Source organism: Helianthus annuus, chromosome 16 (assembly GCF_002127325.2).
Source record: "Helianthus annuus cultivar XRQ/B chromosome 16, HanXRQr2.0-SUNRISE, whole genome shotgun sequence".
Taxonomy (NCBI): Eukaryota; Viridiplantae; Streptophyta; class Magnoliopsida; order Asterales; family Asteraceae; genus Helianthus; species Helianthus annuus.
Genome location: NC_035448.2, coordinates 133648958 through 133662890, shown reverse-complemented (window position 1 = coordinate 133662890; position 13933 = coordinate 133648958). Strand labels below are relative to the sequence as shown.

Sequence of the window (13933 nt, the reverse complement as noted above, 5' to 3'; positions counted from 1 at the left end):
AGAAAAATGTGCGCGCGTTTTGAAAAAGTTTTGAAAAACTGATTAGGCCGTCGATTTTAAGTTTTCTTAAAATCCTTGTGTCCCTGGCAACGGCGCCAAAAACTTGATGTGCGTTAGGTGTAATATAATTTAGGTATATATTTTAAGCCATTTTTACACTTTTTAACCAAGTTTTAAATTTATAAAACACGATATTTACTAACACTAAACACACATATGGGCAAGTGCACCCATCGTGGACGTAGTATAGTGTTGGTAAGATACCGAGGTCGTCCAAGGACACAAGAGCTTTTAATACCGGTTTATCCTCAACGTCTAATCAAATCAAAATGTTAGAAAAAGGTTTTAAACTAAGAAAATAAAACTAACTAAAATGCTGAAAAATAAAATAAAAATAAAAACAGATAGACAAGATGAATCACTTGGATCCGACTCGTGTGTAGTGTAACCTTTGATTATTTTCGCACTTTAGCACTTGTTTAAGAGATTATCTTAGTTATTGTAGTAGGCCCCTCTTTTGAAGGCGACGTTACCCTCAACCCAGTAGTTTGAGTCAGCAAGGATACAATCCTAAAGGGTTGGATTCTAGTTACTTTACGTTTTGATCCCGCAGCAACAGGCTAGAGGTAGGATTTCAGTCTTGATTATTTTTTTTGTACGTTTCTTATGTATAAGTCGGGTCACATGTAAATACGTTATGATTGTGTAATATAAATTTGATTACTCTACATTTTGATATAACCTCAATGCTATTGAGTTAAATAGGATACGTCAAAACGTGTGTTTTCAAATGATTAAAGTATCACATAACGTTTGAACTAATTCATTTGATGTTTGCGATGTAGCCATGCAGCAACGCACGTGGGTCTAATTACTAGTTTATATAAAAACTTTGATTTTGTTATAAAATAAAAATCTTTAGTGGGTTCTTATAAATTAACTCATGAGTGATTTACTAGTTCTTTGAGATCCTTCAAACCTGTCTTGATTTTTATACATCATTTTTTCCCCTTTGAAACGTCTTTTAACGATGTCTTTCATGATGACTTGAGATCTTGAACATTATTTATTTTGAAATTCTAGATGGCAGTCGAATGGTCAATATATGGTCGTACCTGTATCTTGAACATGATGGTTCTTTTATGGTGTTTATCTCGTATTTGATATTTATTTCATATGATAGATCGGTCAATGCATGATTCAACTGTAGTATCAAGTAAGTTCCTCTCTTTTTCATCAGACCAAGAATTTAAAGCACTAGCTTGCCTGTAGATCAAAGTGTCCTGTTGAATTAACCGTATGCCTATTATTTGTATCATTACTTTATTTTCAGCTTTGTTAATTTGAGTACATAAAAGATAAGGTTATAGTGGAAGGTTCAAATGAGAAGAAAATTTTTGTAAGAATAAAAAGAATAAGTTTTAAACCAATAGAAATGCTTCATTTTACTTCATTTAATATGTGTATTTAATTTTATTAATAAGGACATATAGGTAAACTTCTAATTGTAATTAATTACCTAACTAATTAAAAAATTGTAGCTCACTTTTAAATATACTCTTTCAAGATAAAATAATTTAGGGTGAAGGACAATTTTCGACATGTGTAGGATAAATTTTAGTATGTGTAGGATAAATTTAGATATGCGTAGGGTAAATTTCGGTAAGTGTAAGATATATGTAGGATAAATTTTGAAATGTGTAGGATAAAATGTTTTTTGACTTATTAATGAGAAATAATATAATTAATGGGAGGAGTTATAAACTATTTAATGTTTTACCATTATGCCCTTTCTTCTTTTTCTTCTCACAATAAATTTCTTCTCAAATGAACCTTCCCCTAAGGTTATAATATGTGTATGTTGTATTTATGTATTCAACAGATATTAGCATTTATATCATTATGACTATATACATGAATCTGCCAGCGTGCTCCCTTACTGACCGTAAGGGTTCATCGCTTACGGTCCGTAAGGACCTTAGCGCACCAAAATTAACCCAACACCCTTGTGGACCGTAAGGACTAAGCCTTGCGGTCCGTAAGGGACCTCTAGAAACATGATTTTGAGATTTAACATCTCTAGTCCTCGGACTTTGATCCTTTTTGCCATTTGGCAATTATAGTCCCTCTCCTTTCTCATAGTTGAGATTAGTCGGAGATCCGGGATGCGTTTTTAGTTAACGCATAATAATAATTTCTCCCATTCCCAGAATCGGGATTAGTTGGAGATACGGAACACGTTTCAATGAACGCAGAATGTAATTCCTTCCTCCTTCCACATAGTCGGGATTAATTGGAGGTTCCTCCTTCCACATAGTTGGGATAAATTGGAGGATTGGATATGTATCGTTACATAGTTGAACGATAAATTTCCTTTCCTTAGTTGGAAATTTGGGACACGTGTCGCCTCATTATTGGACGAAAATTTACGGGTGTTACATATCATCTCTCTCCACACTCCCATTTTTCATTAAAACCGAAAAACGTTAACCCTAATCTCATTTCCAAGATGGCTTCTCGTGATTGTGCTAGATGTAAAGATCTAAATAAGGATTTGAAAAACTAAATGAGCTTAATCACTCTCCGAAAAAAATCGTCCATAAATATGTGGACGAGCCGGAGAAGCTGAAATAAGCAATGTTTTGAAAACCGAACCAGACTGTACGGTCGGACCAGAAAACGGGGTTCTGATCGATCCGGTTCACCCTATTAGACCGCTTTTGAGTCGAACTGGATGGTTGAACCGGAAAACCAACTGGTTGAACCAGATATTATTTTGGGGGTTGAACTGGTTTTTTATTAAAAAAAATCAGTTTCACCCTATTTATTTTTATAATATTTATGACATCACCCGATTCTTAAATCTAGTTCGGCTGGTTCAATGGGCCCGACTAGTGAACCGGTAAGGAGACCTGTTTGGCATCCGTAAACTATTTACTTACCTTTATATAGTTACTAATTTTCTGTTTATTTTTATGTTTTTTGGTCATAGGACCAACTCCGGTTTACCGTATCTCTGAAGAAAAAAAGAAAAACCTGAAGAGCTGGTATGATCCGACCAAGAGGCTCGTTTCCTCATCATATATATATTGATCATTTTGTGTTGTTTTTTTATGTTTTCATGACAGAACCAACTCCTTGCCGGAAACGTTAAGGAGAAGGTGAGAGTTGAAACAAAAGAGTGAAAGTGGTGCTGGCGGAGAGAAGAGTGGGGAAAGGTTGGTTCGCCTGGTGGTGGTGGTGGTTAAATATCTGGTAGCCTTTTATAAATATCTAACTTGTTACACGACAAAAGCAACCAAAGTATTTGGAAGAAATCTTCTGGTATAAAAAGCTATATATAATTATTATCTCTCTCCACACTCATATTTTTCATTCAAAACTAAAAACCCTAACCCGAATTTAATTTTTAAAATTGGCTTCTCATGATTGTGCTAGATGTAAAGATCTAAAGAAGAAATTGAAAGAACAGAATGAATTTAATCACTCTCTCCAAAAAAAAATCATCCATGAAAAAGTGGACGAGCTAGAGAAGCTAAAACAAGCAATGTTTTGAAAATCGGACTAGATGGTTCAGACGAGTCCGGTTCACCCTTATTAGATCGCTTTTGAGTCAAATCGGCCGGTTGGATCGGAAAAGCAGCGGGTTGAACCTCAATATTTTGAGGGGTTGAATCGGATATTTATTAAAAGAACATTCAAATTCACCCTATTTATTTTTATAATATTTAAGTCATCACTCGGTTCTTACATCCGGTTCGACTCAAACTGGTCCAACCGGACCGACAAGTGGACCGTTAAAGAGACCAGTTCAACACCTGGTCCGGTCTCGAAGAAAACATTGTTATTTTGTAAACTCATGGGAATGGAGATGTCATATATAGGATCAATAGCAAGTTGTATATGTCCTAAAGAAATACAAAGAGAGTGATTCAACTTGTTAAGATCTCATCCAAATCCTTTAAATTTCATATGCTTAGCAATTCAAGCTCATGTTAGTTATTTATAATAAAAACCGAAGAGGGTGGAAGGCGTGTTCCATATGCTAGTGTTCGTAGCAGTGTGTATGTATGTACTAGATCGGATATTGCCAATGTTAGCATGGCTAGCAAGTATAGAGACTGTCAAAAGGAAAGTTCGCTCGCGTGCAATGGGTGCCGTAACACTAATGTAGTTAGATCTGTCCATATAGATCATCTAAGGGGCTTGGTGGTTGTGTTGCAACAATGTTAAAGGGTGACGCATGGTGCAATGGGTCCTGTAACACTTATGTAGTTAGATTTGTCCATATTATCTCAAAAGCGCGCTGATCATGACAGTTGTGTGGTTAGTAAATTCTCTATGCTGTCAACGCCAACCATATTAACAAACGAAAACATCAAAACATGTAATCACATCTCCAGTTTTCAACTCAAATCATACAAAAACAACAAAAAATAAAGATTAACACATATTCAAGTAACTCATCATTAGTTTAGTAGTTTCTTTAACATGCATGATACAACATGAATTTTCCGTAAACACGATAGTACATAAAATAAAAATGAAAAAAAAAAATATAACAGAAACATTAAATCCATTGTTTCCTTCTGTCCATTATGTTTTGGCTAGTAGAGTTCCTCTGCTAGAACTACATATCAAAACCTGAAGCTAGGATCCACATCCATCGACCACGCAAATTTTGCCAATAAAGACTTATTAAATATCTGCATCAAATTTAAATGATTTGTGTTTCATAATTCTTAAACTCATATTATTAAAAACTCAGCCAAGTGTATAAACTAATACATTCAAATGAGGGTAAATAAGTAATTTCACCTTCTCGATGGGAACTTCTTGACGCTTGCACCATGCGACAGTTATTCTAGGATCAAGATAATTGATCTTTGAAGTGCCCAAAGCAACCGTTTTCAAATCTTCTTTGGTTTCTTTGTCACGTTCCATTTTCTCAATTTTTGCATACGTTTGATCAATCTTTTTCTGTAACCTGCATGTTTAAATTACAATATCATCAGAAATCACAATATCATATACAATTATAATCCAAAAATATCAGTAGTATTACGCTTCAGGGTTCATATTCCTCTTTATCTTTCCATCAGAACCCTTTAATGGAGGTTTCCCTTTCTTTGCACGAGCCAAATCAGTTTCTAGTTCTTCTAAAACACCCTAAAAAAAATAAAAAATAGTCATATTTAGTATTTAACTACAAATCAAATATTTTTTTTGGGTAAAAAAAAATATATATATATATATATTTACCAACACAGATTATAACTAGAGAAAAGTAACAAAGTGTAACCTTTAGTTCTTCTATTTTCTCATTCAACCTCATCATTTGTGCGGTATGAGACTTCGAAACACTACGTTGATGATTACATATAATCGCAACCTACAAAACATACGCATGAAATTAATATTAAGCCTCGGCTTGACATTTATAAATAAAAAAGTAAAATGCCATTTCGGTCCCTGAGGTTTGGCGAGTTTTGCGAGTTTCGTCCAAAGGTTTGTTTTTTCGCATCCGGATCCAAAAGGTTTAAAATCTTGCCATTTTCATTCGGCTTGTTAACTCCTTCCATTTTTTCCGCTAAGTCAGGGGTATTTTCGTCTTTTTTGTTAACTTAAAGGACAACTCAGTCTTTTTCACTTTACATACAAGCATTTAGCATAATGTACAAGTATTCAAAAGACTGAATTGCCCTTTAAATTAACAAAAAAGACGAAAACACCCCTGACATAACGGAGAAAATGGATGGAGTTAACGAGCCGGATGAAAATGGCAAGATTTCAAACCTTTTGGATCCGGACGCGAAAAAACAAAACCTTTGGACGAAGTCGCAAAACTGGCCAAACCTCAAGGACGAAAATGGTATTCTACTCTAGATAAAATATAAAGGTTCTAAACGGGTATGAATTCCACCTCCTTATTTGCTTGGTTGTAAACGACTACGTTTTCAGCAACATTTCCACCTGTCGCGCCCTTACTTAACTGCAACAGCCAAAAATAACGCCCAAAAATTATACTATTTCTATTAGTTATTGTTATTATTATTATTACTGATGTTAGTATGCATGTGGTTACCATATCATCCAATGTGATGGACGCATTATATGTACGGAAAACTTTTGCGGTAAGGCCAGGCATGAGTTCCTTTAAATGGGCATTTAATGTACTTGTATCCAGCTTGTCGAAAAGATCATCGTTACCCTTCTTTCCTGAAGCGTTTTATTTGTAATTCAGCAAAAAGAGTCAAGGGTTTGGAATAATCCAATGAAGAAAGTCAAGTCAACTGACCGGATCGAAACTGTTGAATTGCTTTAAATACCGGAAGCTCTACTTCAACCTCGTTTTGGTATCGTATGGAATCTTTACCAAGGAAGTCAAACTGGCATCCGTACATATAACCGTGTTAATGTTATAGCTGTGAAATATAATTCAAAAATTGCACATTTGAATGACAATGAAAAAAACCGTGCCTTCAGGATGTTTGGAGGCTTTGGTTCAACGTTTTCTACTTTCAATGTGCAACAACCAACGGTATCAGCTTCATCATCGTCCTGCAACCATAAATAAATAATATTATTCTTTTGATTAATTTATTTGTCATTTTCAAGGTAATTATAAGAAGAAAAAAAAAATGCAGAAAAAGGACCTTCTCGTTTCCTGCCCTGAGTGCTAGTTTATCGATAAGATATGTAGCCACTGCCACTTGTCTCTTTGTCACATCCTTATTTATAAAATCCTTGGTGTAAGCTTTTCTGATTCCTTCAATGTATTTCTATAATAGAATACAATTATAAAAGTTATTTTAATTCAATAACAATATTGTATATGTTTAAAATGAATGAAAGTTATCCTACAAGACTCCTAAATCTAGGAAGGGTACAAAGGCACAATGAATCGCAAAATATAACACAATGCCGAGAAATATAACACAACGTCGAGGAAAAAAGACACAATGAGTCGCAAAAAAGACACAATGACACAAATAAAGAAAGACACAATGACAAATAGAAAGACACAATGATCTACAAAATTTCTAAAATCTACAAGATAAAAATTAAAAATCGAAAACGTTGTTAAATATCAGGCGGCGCAGCAGAACCAACACATGCACAAACGATATAAACACACAAATAGAAAATAAACACGGCACAACAATTTTACGTTGTTCAGTTCCAGTGGGGAACCTATGTCCACGGGCTGCAACTAGGTTATTTCATTAAGTTCAAAGGGGCAAAGATTACAATTACATGACTGAATATATATATATTGAGATCTAATTAGGTTAAACAACTCAGGGAGCAAGAAAACTGAACCAGGCCTGGCCCATGTCTTCTAATTTCAACCCCAAAAGCCCATAAAACCAAGGACTTCACCAGCCCAACAAACCTAAATATCGTAGAGTTTGACAAGACGGTTCCAATGCCGCTTGAATGAGTTCAATCGGAGTCCGTTTGATACCCTTCCTACGACTTCTTATTTTTAGGAGACTGTGTAATTGAACCTTTTCCGATGGTTTTATGCATTAAAAACACGTGGACAACTTTTGACCTGACTTGTTTTATTTTTGGCTTAACGATTTTTTATTTGACCCATTTGACTGGTGAGAGATAAAACATAACCCGAATCGAGCCAATTTTAATAACATTCGTTTGACTTACCTTTAATGACCTTGCCTTCTCGTATTTTTCTTTATCACTTTGACCCTTAAGAGCACTGCTAGCGGCTAAGAACACATACTTGAAATCCTTTCCGTTTATTGGATCATTCCAATATGCCAACCAAGTTACAGTATTATCATGCCTAACTTCTTTCCAGCTGTCAAAGTATTAACGTTTCGTGTATTCAGAAAAAAAAAATTAACAATCAAACAAACGAAAGAAAAAGTCAAAGTCAAACCTTTCACCAGGAATGGGACATTCGGGAATTGGGGCACCTTTCCCGATATTAATCGTAATGTCACTTGGACGGATACGTTTCTTCAGTTTTCCCATCTAGGCAAAACAGATAAAGGTCATACATAACTTGTAAGTTTAGGAATAAAGATTATTATATGTCACTAATTGTTAAAGCCTAGATTGTTGCCATAGGTCGCGCGTTGCGGCGACGTCTTAGTTGTTTATAGTTGGAGGCACGTTATGTTATGTGTTAACCATATAAAAACGTGTGTTTCGACGTATCCGATCTAACTCGGTGTAACCTGTATAAGCATTACGCTAACGTGTGGTGCCCGTACGTGACGTTACGCGTTTTTTTTAACTTTGTTACACATGTTATGTTCGTGACATTAACGCCATTAGACATAGATTAAAAAAGAGTATGTCTCGTTCGTTGCGGTGTAAAGTTGTAAAAGTAATTTAGACAGCGATGTAAAGTCGTAAAAGTAATTCAGGCATCAACGTGATTAGGCATAGACAAAAAAAAGTACAATAATGTGTCGCACGTTGTGGTGTAAAGTCGTAAAAGTAATTTAAACAAAATGAGGTGTCAAGTTATTAAGTAGAAAAGTTTGGAGGTTCAAAGCGGTCAGTTATCAACATAGTTGTTAAAAGCCATCGCCTCTTGCGCCTAGGCCCAATTTCCTAGCAAGGCGAGGCAATTGCGCCTTAAGTCAAGGCAATTGCGCTTTAATTCTCCAAGTGATGGTTCATGCGCAGGTTCCGGCGAGATTCCTAGATTCTTGAGAGTTTTCGGCCAAATTCTCTAAATTCTTGCAAGATTCTAGCCAGATTTCTACTTTTATCTAATAAAACTACTTTTCTACACTAATAAACTAGCATTTTTATAACTTTTGGTACTAAATAGACGGTATTAAATGTTATATAATAGCTTTATTTTATTTTATTTGAAGAATAGTATAATTTTCTATTATATAAAAATATTTTAAGTTTTTTTTTGTTGTACGCTTTTTTTTTCTCGGGCCCGCGCTTTTTTTTGCGCCTAGGCCCCAGGCGAGGCCTATGCGCCTTGAGTACGCTTAACGCCTTTAACAACTATGGTTATCAAAAGTTAAAAGTGAATGTGTAACTTACTTAAAGAAGAGGGGGTGTAGTTGTGAAAGTCTGGGGGTGTTTTAGTCCTATTTTGAAAGTTTGGGGGTGTTTTAGTCCTATTTCGAAAGTTTGGGGGTATTTTGGTTAGGGGCCTTTGTTTTAAGATATAGTAAATACCCTAAACTAAAATCTTTCATTAGAAAGAGCAGAATAAAGGTGTTGTTAGCACCTTGGGATGCTCGCCACGGCCTCGAAACAACCCAGGCGGCTCGACTCGAAAGTTTCCAACCTGCGCCATTAGTAAATAAATCAACTAATTAACTATTAATTAAATAAAGATACAATAAGAATAAAAATTACCTTCTCTTTGACACCATCAACTATTGCCCACATATATTTCTCCTCAAGCTTCATCTTTTCTTCTTTTATAGCCTTCTTCTCCTGTCAACAACCCTTATAATCAGTAAATCTTATAAATTTTCCAATTTGTATTTGCTTTTAAATACATTTCCACATTTCTTTCTCGCATAACTTATAACGGCTATTTAATCAAAACTTACTTCTGTACTCATTTGCTTCTTCTTCTCCTTTTCACGCTGATGCCAGTCATATATCGGTTTGAAATCACAGTCTTCTAAATTCTGAATCGTGTGGTTTCTACCTAGTATCTTCCGCCAATCGTTCCAGAAATTTTCTTTGAACACGGGTTTAGTCATGTAATCCGTATCTAACATCACTGCAAACATTGTTGCAACCTGTAGCATTGACCAATGATGAAAAATTAACAAATGAATGAATTGTTTCCTTTAAAGTTAACCTTATTTAAAGTTTACAATTCGTGAACCGTTCGGCAGGGACTTCGTTTGTGCTTGTTCGTTTAATAAATGAACAAACCCGAACAAGAAATTTCATTCTTTTAGTTAAATGAACGAACATGAACAGAGGCCGCATTCATTCATTTATCTTCATGAACATCTGGCAACGTGTTCGTTTGTGTTCGATAGTTCATTAGTGTTTTTCGTTTTTATATTTTATTTAAATACTTGAAAATTCCGAAAAATAAAATATTTAAAAAGTATCAGTGTATTATATATTCTGTTCATAAACGCTTGTTTGTGTTCGTTTGCAGCCCTACCCGTGAGGAATAAAACACACCCCAATAGACCCATATTAACAAATGCGTAAAATAAATAAATACAAAAACGAGTAAAAGAAATTTACCTCCTCCTGTGCGGGAGTCAAATCCACAGGCTTTCCTTTGTAAAGAATCTTAATCCCGTGAGGCTTGTACGGTGGTGGAAAAATAACACCATTATGAACCAATGTTGTCCATTTTTGCCCTTCACCGGATCCAGGTGGCACCTTTGAAGACTTTGAGTATTTTGACTTTTTCTCAAACTTATTTGACTTCTTAAAAGTTTTCTTAAACGAAGAAGAATTAACTTTAACCACCTTCTGTTTAACGGACGATGATGGTTTACTACCAGATGGGGTTTGCTTCTTCATTCTTTGAGATATCGGAACATGGTCATTCTCGTCTTCCGAATCAGAAAGTTTCGGCTTTTTAACCGACGACTGACCCGCTAACCTTTCCTCATTCGGAGGTCTCTTGTTCAACCCAATATTCGGTTTTTTGTTAAGTTGATTATTATTATTATTATTATTATTATTATTATCCCTTGATGTAGAACCATTTTGCTTAACTCTCGCTGATAACGGTTTATCATCGTCATCAGAGTCGTCGGGTTTTTTAACAGATGGCCCCACCGATGTGAATTTTGACGATAGAGGTTTCTTGTCATCAGAATCATCATTTTTCACTTGTGGTTTGGGACGTTGAGACGCACTTACGGGTCCTGTTTTCGCATGATTGGAGTTTGTTTTAGGTGCCGTCGAAATTCTAGCGCTTAAAGGTTTGTCATCTTCAGAATCCTCTGTATCGCTTTCTTGTTTAGCAGGCGGTTTAGGTTTAGTGGACGTAGAAGGTTTCTCCCTGTTAACGATCGAAGTTGACTTTATTTGACCAGAATGCTTTAATTTATCAGCAGATGAAGCTGACTTTAGTTGACCCGAATGCTTTAACTTATCAGCAGATGAAGCTGACTTTAGTTGACCCGAATGCTTTAACTTATCAGCAGATGAAGCTGACTTTAGTTGACCCGAATGCTTTAATTTATCAGCGGCTGATGTCCTTTTGAAAACCAAGGGCTTGTCATCTTCATCAGAAGAATAAGAATAATTCATTTTCTGTCAGCTTGTTGTCATGTAGCACTTAACCTCCAAATATATCGGAATTTTAACGTCAAGCTTCCAATTCGGTTGTTTAATATGCCATCCAACACCGCAAAGTAATCTATAAATAACGCAAGAAGACTCTTCTTTAAATAGAAGAGCTTTTCTACTATGAATCCTGCATCCGAAAGATCACATTCAATTAGGTTAACATTCACCAATCAAATTAAACTTCCTGCTTAAAAAAAATATAATTTCACCAAAACCACAACTAACAAAAACAATTAAACCTAAAACACTTCATCCATAAATGCTAGTTTCTCAACACTTGAAATTAATCAATTACTACATCAATTACTCTCCACATGTCTAAATTTCATCCTAAACATTAAACATCCAAAATCAAAAAAAAAAAAAAAAAAAAAGGCATTCAATTCAATCAGGTTACAAAATTAAACTTCCTACTAAAAAAATAGTCTAATTCCACAATTAACACAAACATTAACAACCAAAACAACAAAATCAAGCTGAAATTACATCATACAACTACTAATTGATTAATAAAGCTAACAACTTTATGATTCAAACTTCAATTCATTAATTAATTCTCCAAATTGATTAAACAATGAAACAGAAGGTGAATTGTACCGGTTGCGGTGGGTGAAGGTGAGGGTGGAACCCTAGATCCGGTAACGGCTCCGATGAGAGATAGCGACGAGAGTTTGTTTGGATAGAGAAGAGAAGAAAGTGATTAATATTTATTATTTGGGTGAAAAAGAAAAAGAAAAAGATTTGAGGAGTTTGGGGTGAATTGGGGAAAAAGAGGTTGGAATCTTTTACCTAAAAATGTACAATTTTTGGTTGATGATTTTTAGGGCTTAAAATCTATTTTGGGAATTTTATGTCATCCTATTGGTCATTGGAGCATGACATGTTACGTTACTTTGGTTTGGTTTGGATGAATGTATGGGCCGGCCCATTAAACGGCTTTTCACAAAAGCAAAGTACAAGTTCAAAAGTAAAGTATGTTGGTGGTCTTATCTCATGTGTAGTTATGTGTATTGAATAAGATTGAACATTTGAGACTAGAGGTGCGCAAAAAAAAAAAAAAAAAAAAAAAAAAAAAAAAACTCTAACCCGGACTTGAATTTGGAAAAAAAAACCTGAACTCGGGTATTAGAAAAATCAGGTTTTTAAACCCGAACCTATCCGTAGGGTAGGGACATGTAACACCTCGAAAAATTTCGTCCAATAATGTCTTGACACGTGTCATAAGGTTCCGTTATGTGAAAACATACTTTAGAGGGACTAAAAGTGACAAACAGTGAAAACTATGGAACGTAAGGGTCCAAAGTGTCAACAATGGATAAATAGGCTCTATGATAACCCCACATAATGTTTATAACCTTTAACGGATGGTTCATGGATCATACGACGCGGAAATTGCACAAAAGTGAAGTATTTCAAACTAATAGGGGCCAAAAGTGTCAACATGTTTAATTTATACCTCTGAGTGAACTTTTGGCAGACCCGAAGCTTTGTATAGCTAAAATATACTCACTAGAATATGTGGTAAAAATTTCATGAAGTTTCGTCAACGTATGAGAAAGTTATGGCCAAAACCGTACTTAAAGGACTAAAAGCGTCAACGTCGAATTTCATGGCTTTTCGGTTGAGCGCAAAGTTATCCGAGGGCATTACCATGTTGGTAAAAGTCCTAAGGTTCTTAAAAACCAAGTTTGGGGGTTTACGGGTCGAGAAAAGTAGCCGAAACATCGCGTACAAGTTCAGGGGTCAAAGCTGTCAATACATGAAACTTATTTTGGCTGAACCAGGGTCAGGCGACCCGCCTGGGAAAGCCCAAGCGGGCCGCGTGGGTTGCCCAGCGAGCAGAAATTCGAAAATGGTTGATTTGGGTCCGATTTCAAGTGCCATACAGCTCATTTGCACCTCCAATTGAACCAATAACATTCCTTGCATGGCTACTACAACAGTAAACCTCAAAATTTCAGCTTTAAATCCGAATTCATCTCATTTTTGATCACTTACAATTGGGAACAAGAACACCAAGACTTGCAAGAGCTCTCAAAGCTTCTCTGGAGATAATCTGATCACCAAGGCCGACTTCTAGTGTCCACTAAACATCTTTAGGACCTTTGTAAGCTTTCAATTCGTTCCTTAATCCGTTTTTGTTGTGTTTATTGATAAAAGTCAAACTGGGTGTTCATAACCTTTGACTTTCTGATTAAACGGATTTCTTTCAGTCATTTCTCGAATTGAAACTTGTTATAGATTGGTATTTATGTGGGAAACAAACCCTCTAAAGGGTACTATCTGATTCCCACTACATGCATGATGAATGTCGAGTCAAACCTATTCCTAAAAAGTCAACAGAAGCGATTTTTGTGAAAAATGACATGATTAATGATATAGATGACATGCAACCTGATTGATCATTAAAAATAACTTGTAATACATATAAGAATGTGATTTAATCATCATCAACTCGACAATCTATAGTATAGACACGGATCGGAACCGAAAGTCTTGTAAAACGATTATTTCGTAGACTATCGATTCGGATTCGTACATGCATGTTCGAGATCTGTATTAGAAAGCATTTTTGACTATTTTTATTTTAGTTAAACTTTCTGGAATTTTCCTTGATTGAGTCTATGCTTAGTCTATTCGAATGCATGTT

At 35.4% G+C, this 13933-nt stretch overlaps 1 protein-coding gene across 1 annotated transcript; it reads right to left on the bottom strand.

The window, feature by feature from the left end:
• Positions 1-4388: 4388 nt before the first annotated feature.
• On the bottom strand, positions 4389-12079 carry LOC110916704 (DNA topoisomerase 1 beta). The gene is made up of 16 exons (XM_022161393.2): positions 11881-12079; positions 10222-11410; positions 9561-9755; positions 9361-9441; positions 9230-9289; positions 7907-8001; positions 7669-7825; positions 6657-6782; positions 6481-6561; positions 6299-6389; positions 6086-6219; positions 5924-5992; positions 5303-5392; positions 5066-5169; positions 4819-4987; positions 4389-4706 (listed from the first exon to the last, which is right to left on the bottom strand). The coding sequence occupies exons 2-16, from the start codon at positions 11242-11244 to the stop codon at positions 4638-4640; spliced, it is 2544 nt and encodes an 847-aa protein (XP_022017085.1). The 5' UTR covers positions 11245-11410; positions 11881-12079; the 3' UTR covers positions 4389-4637.
• Between the last annotated feature and the right edge of the window lie 1854 nt (positions 12080-13933).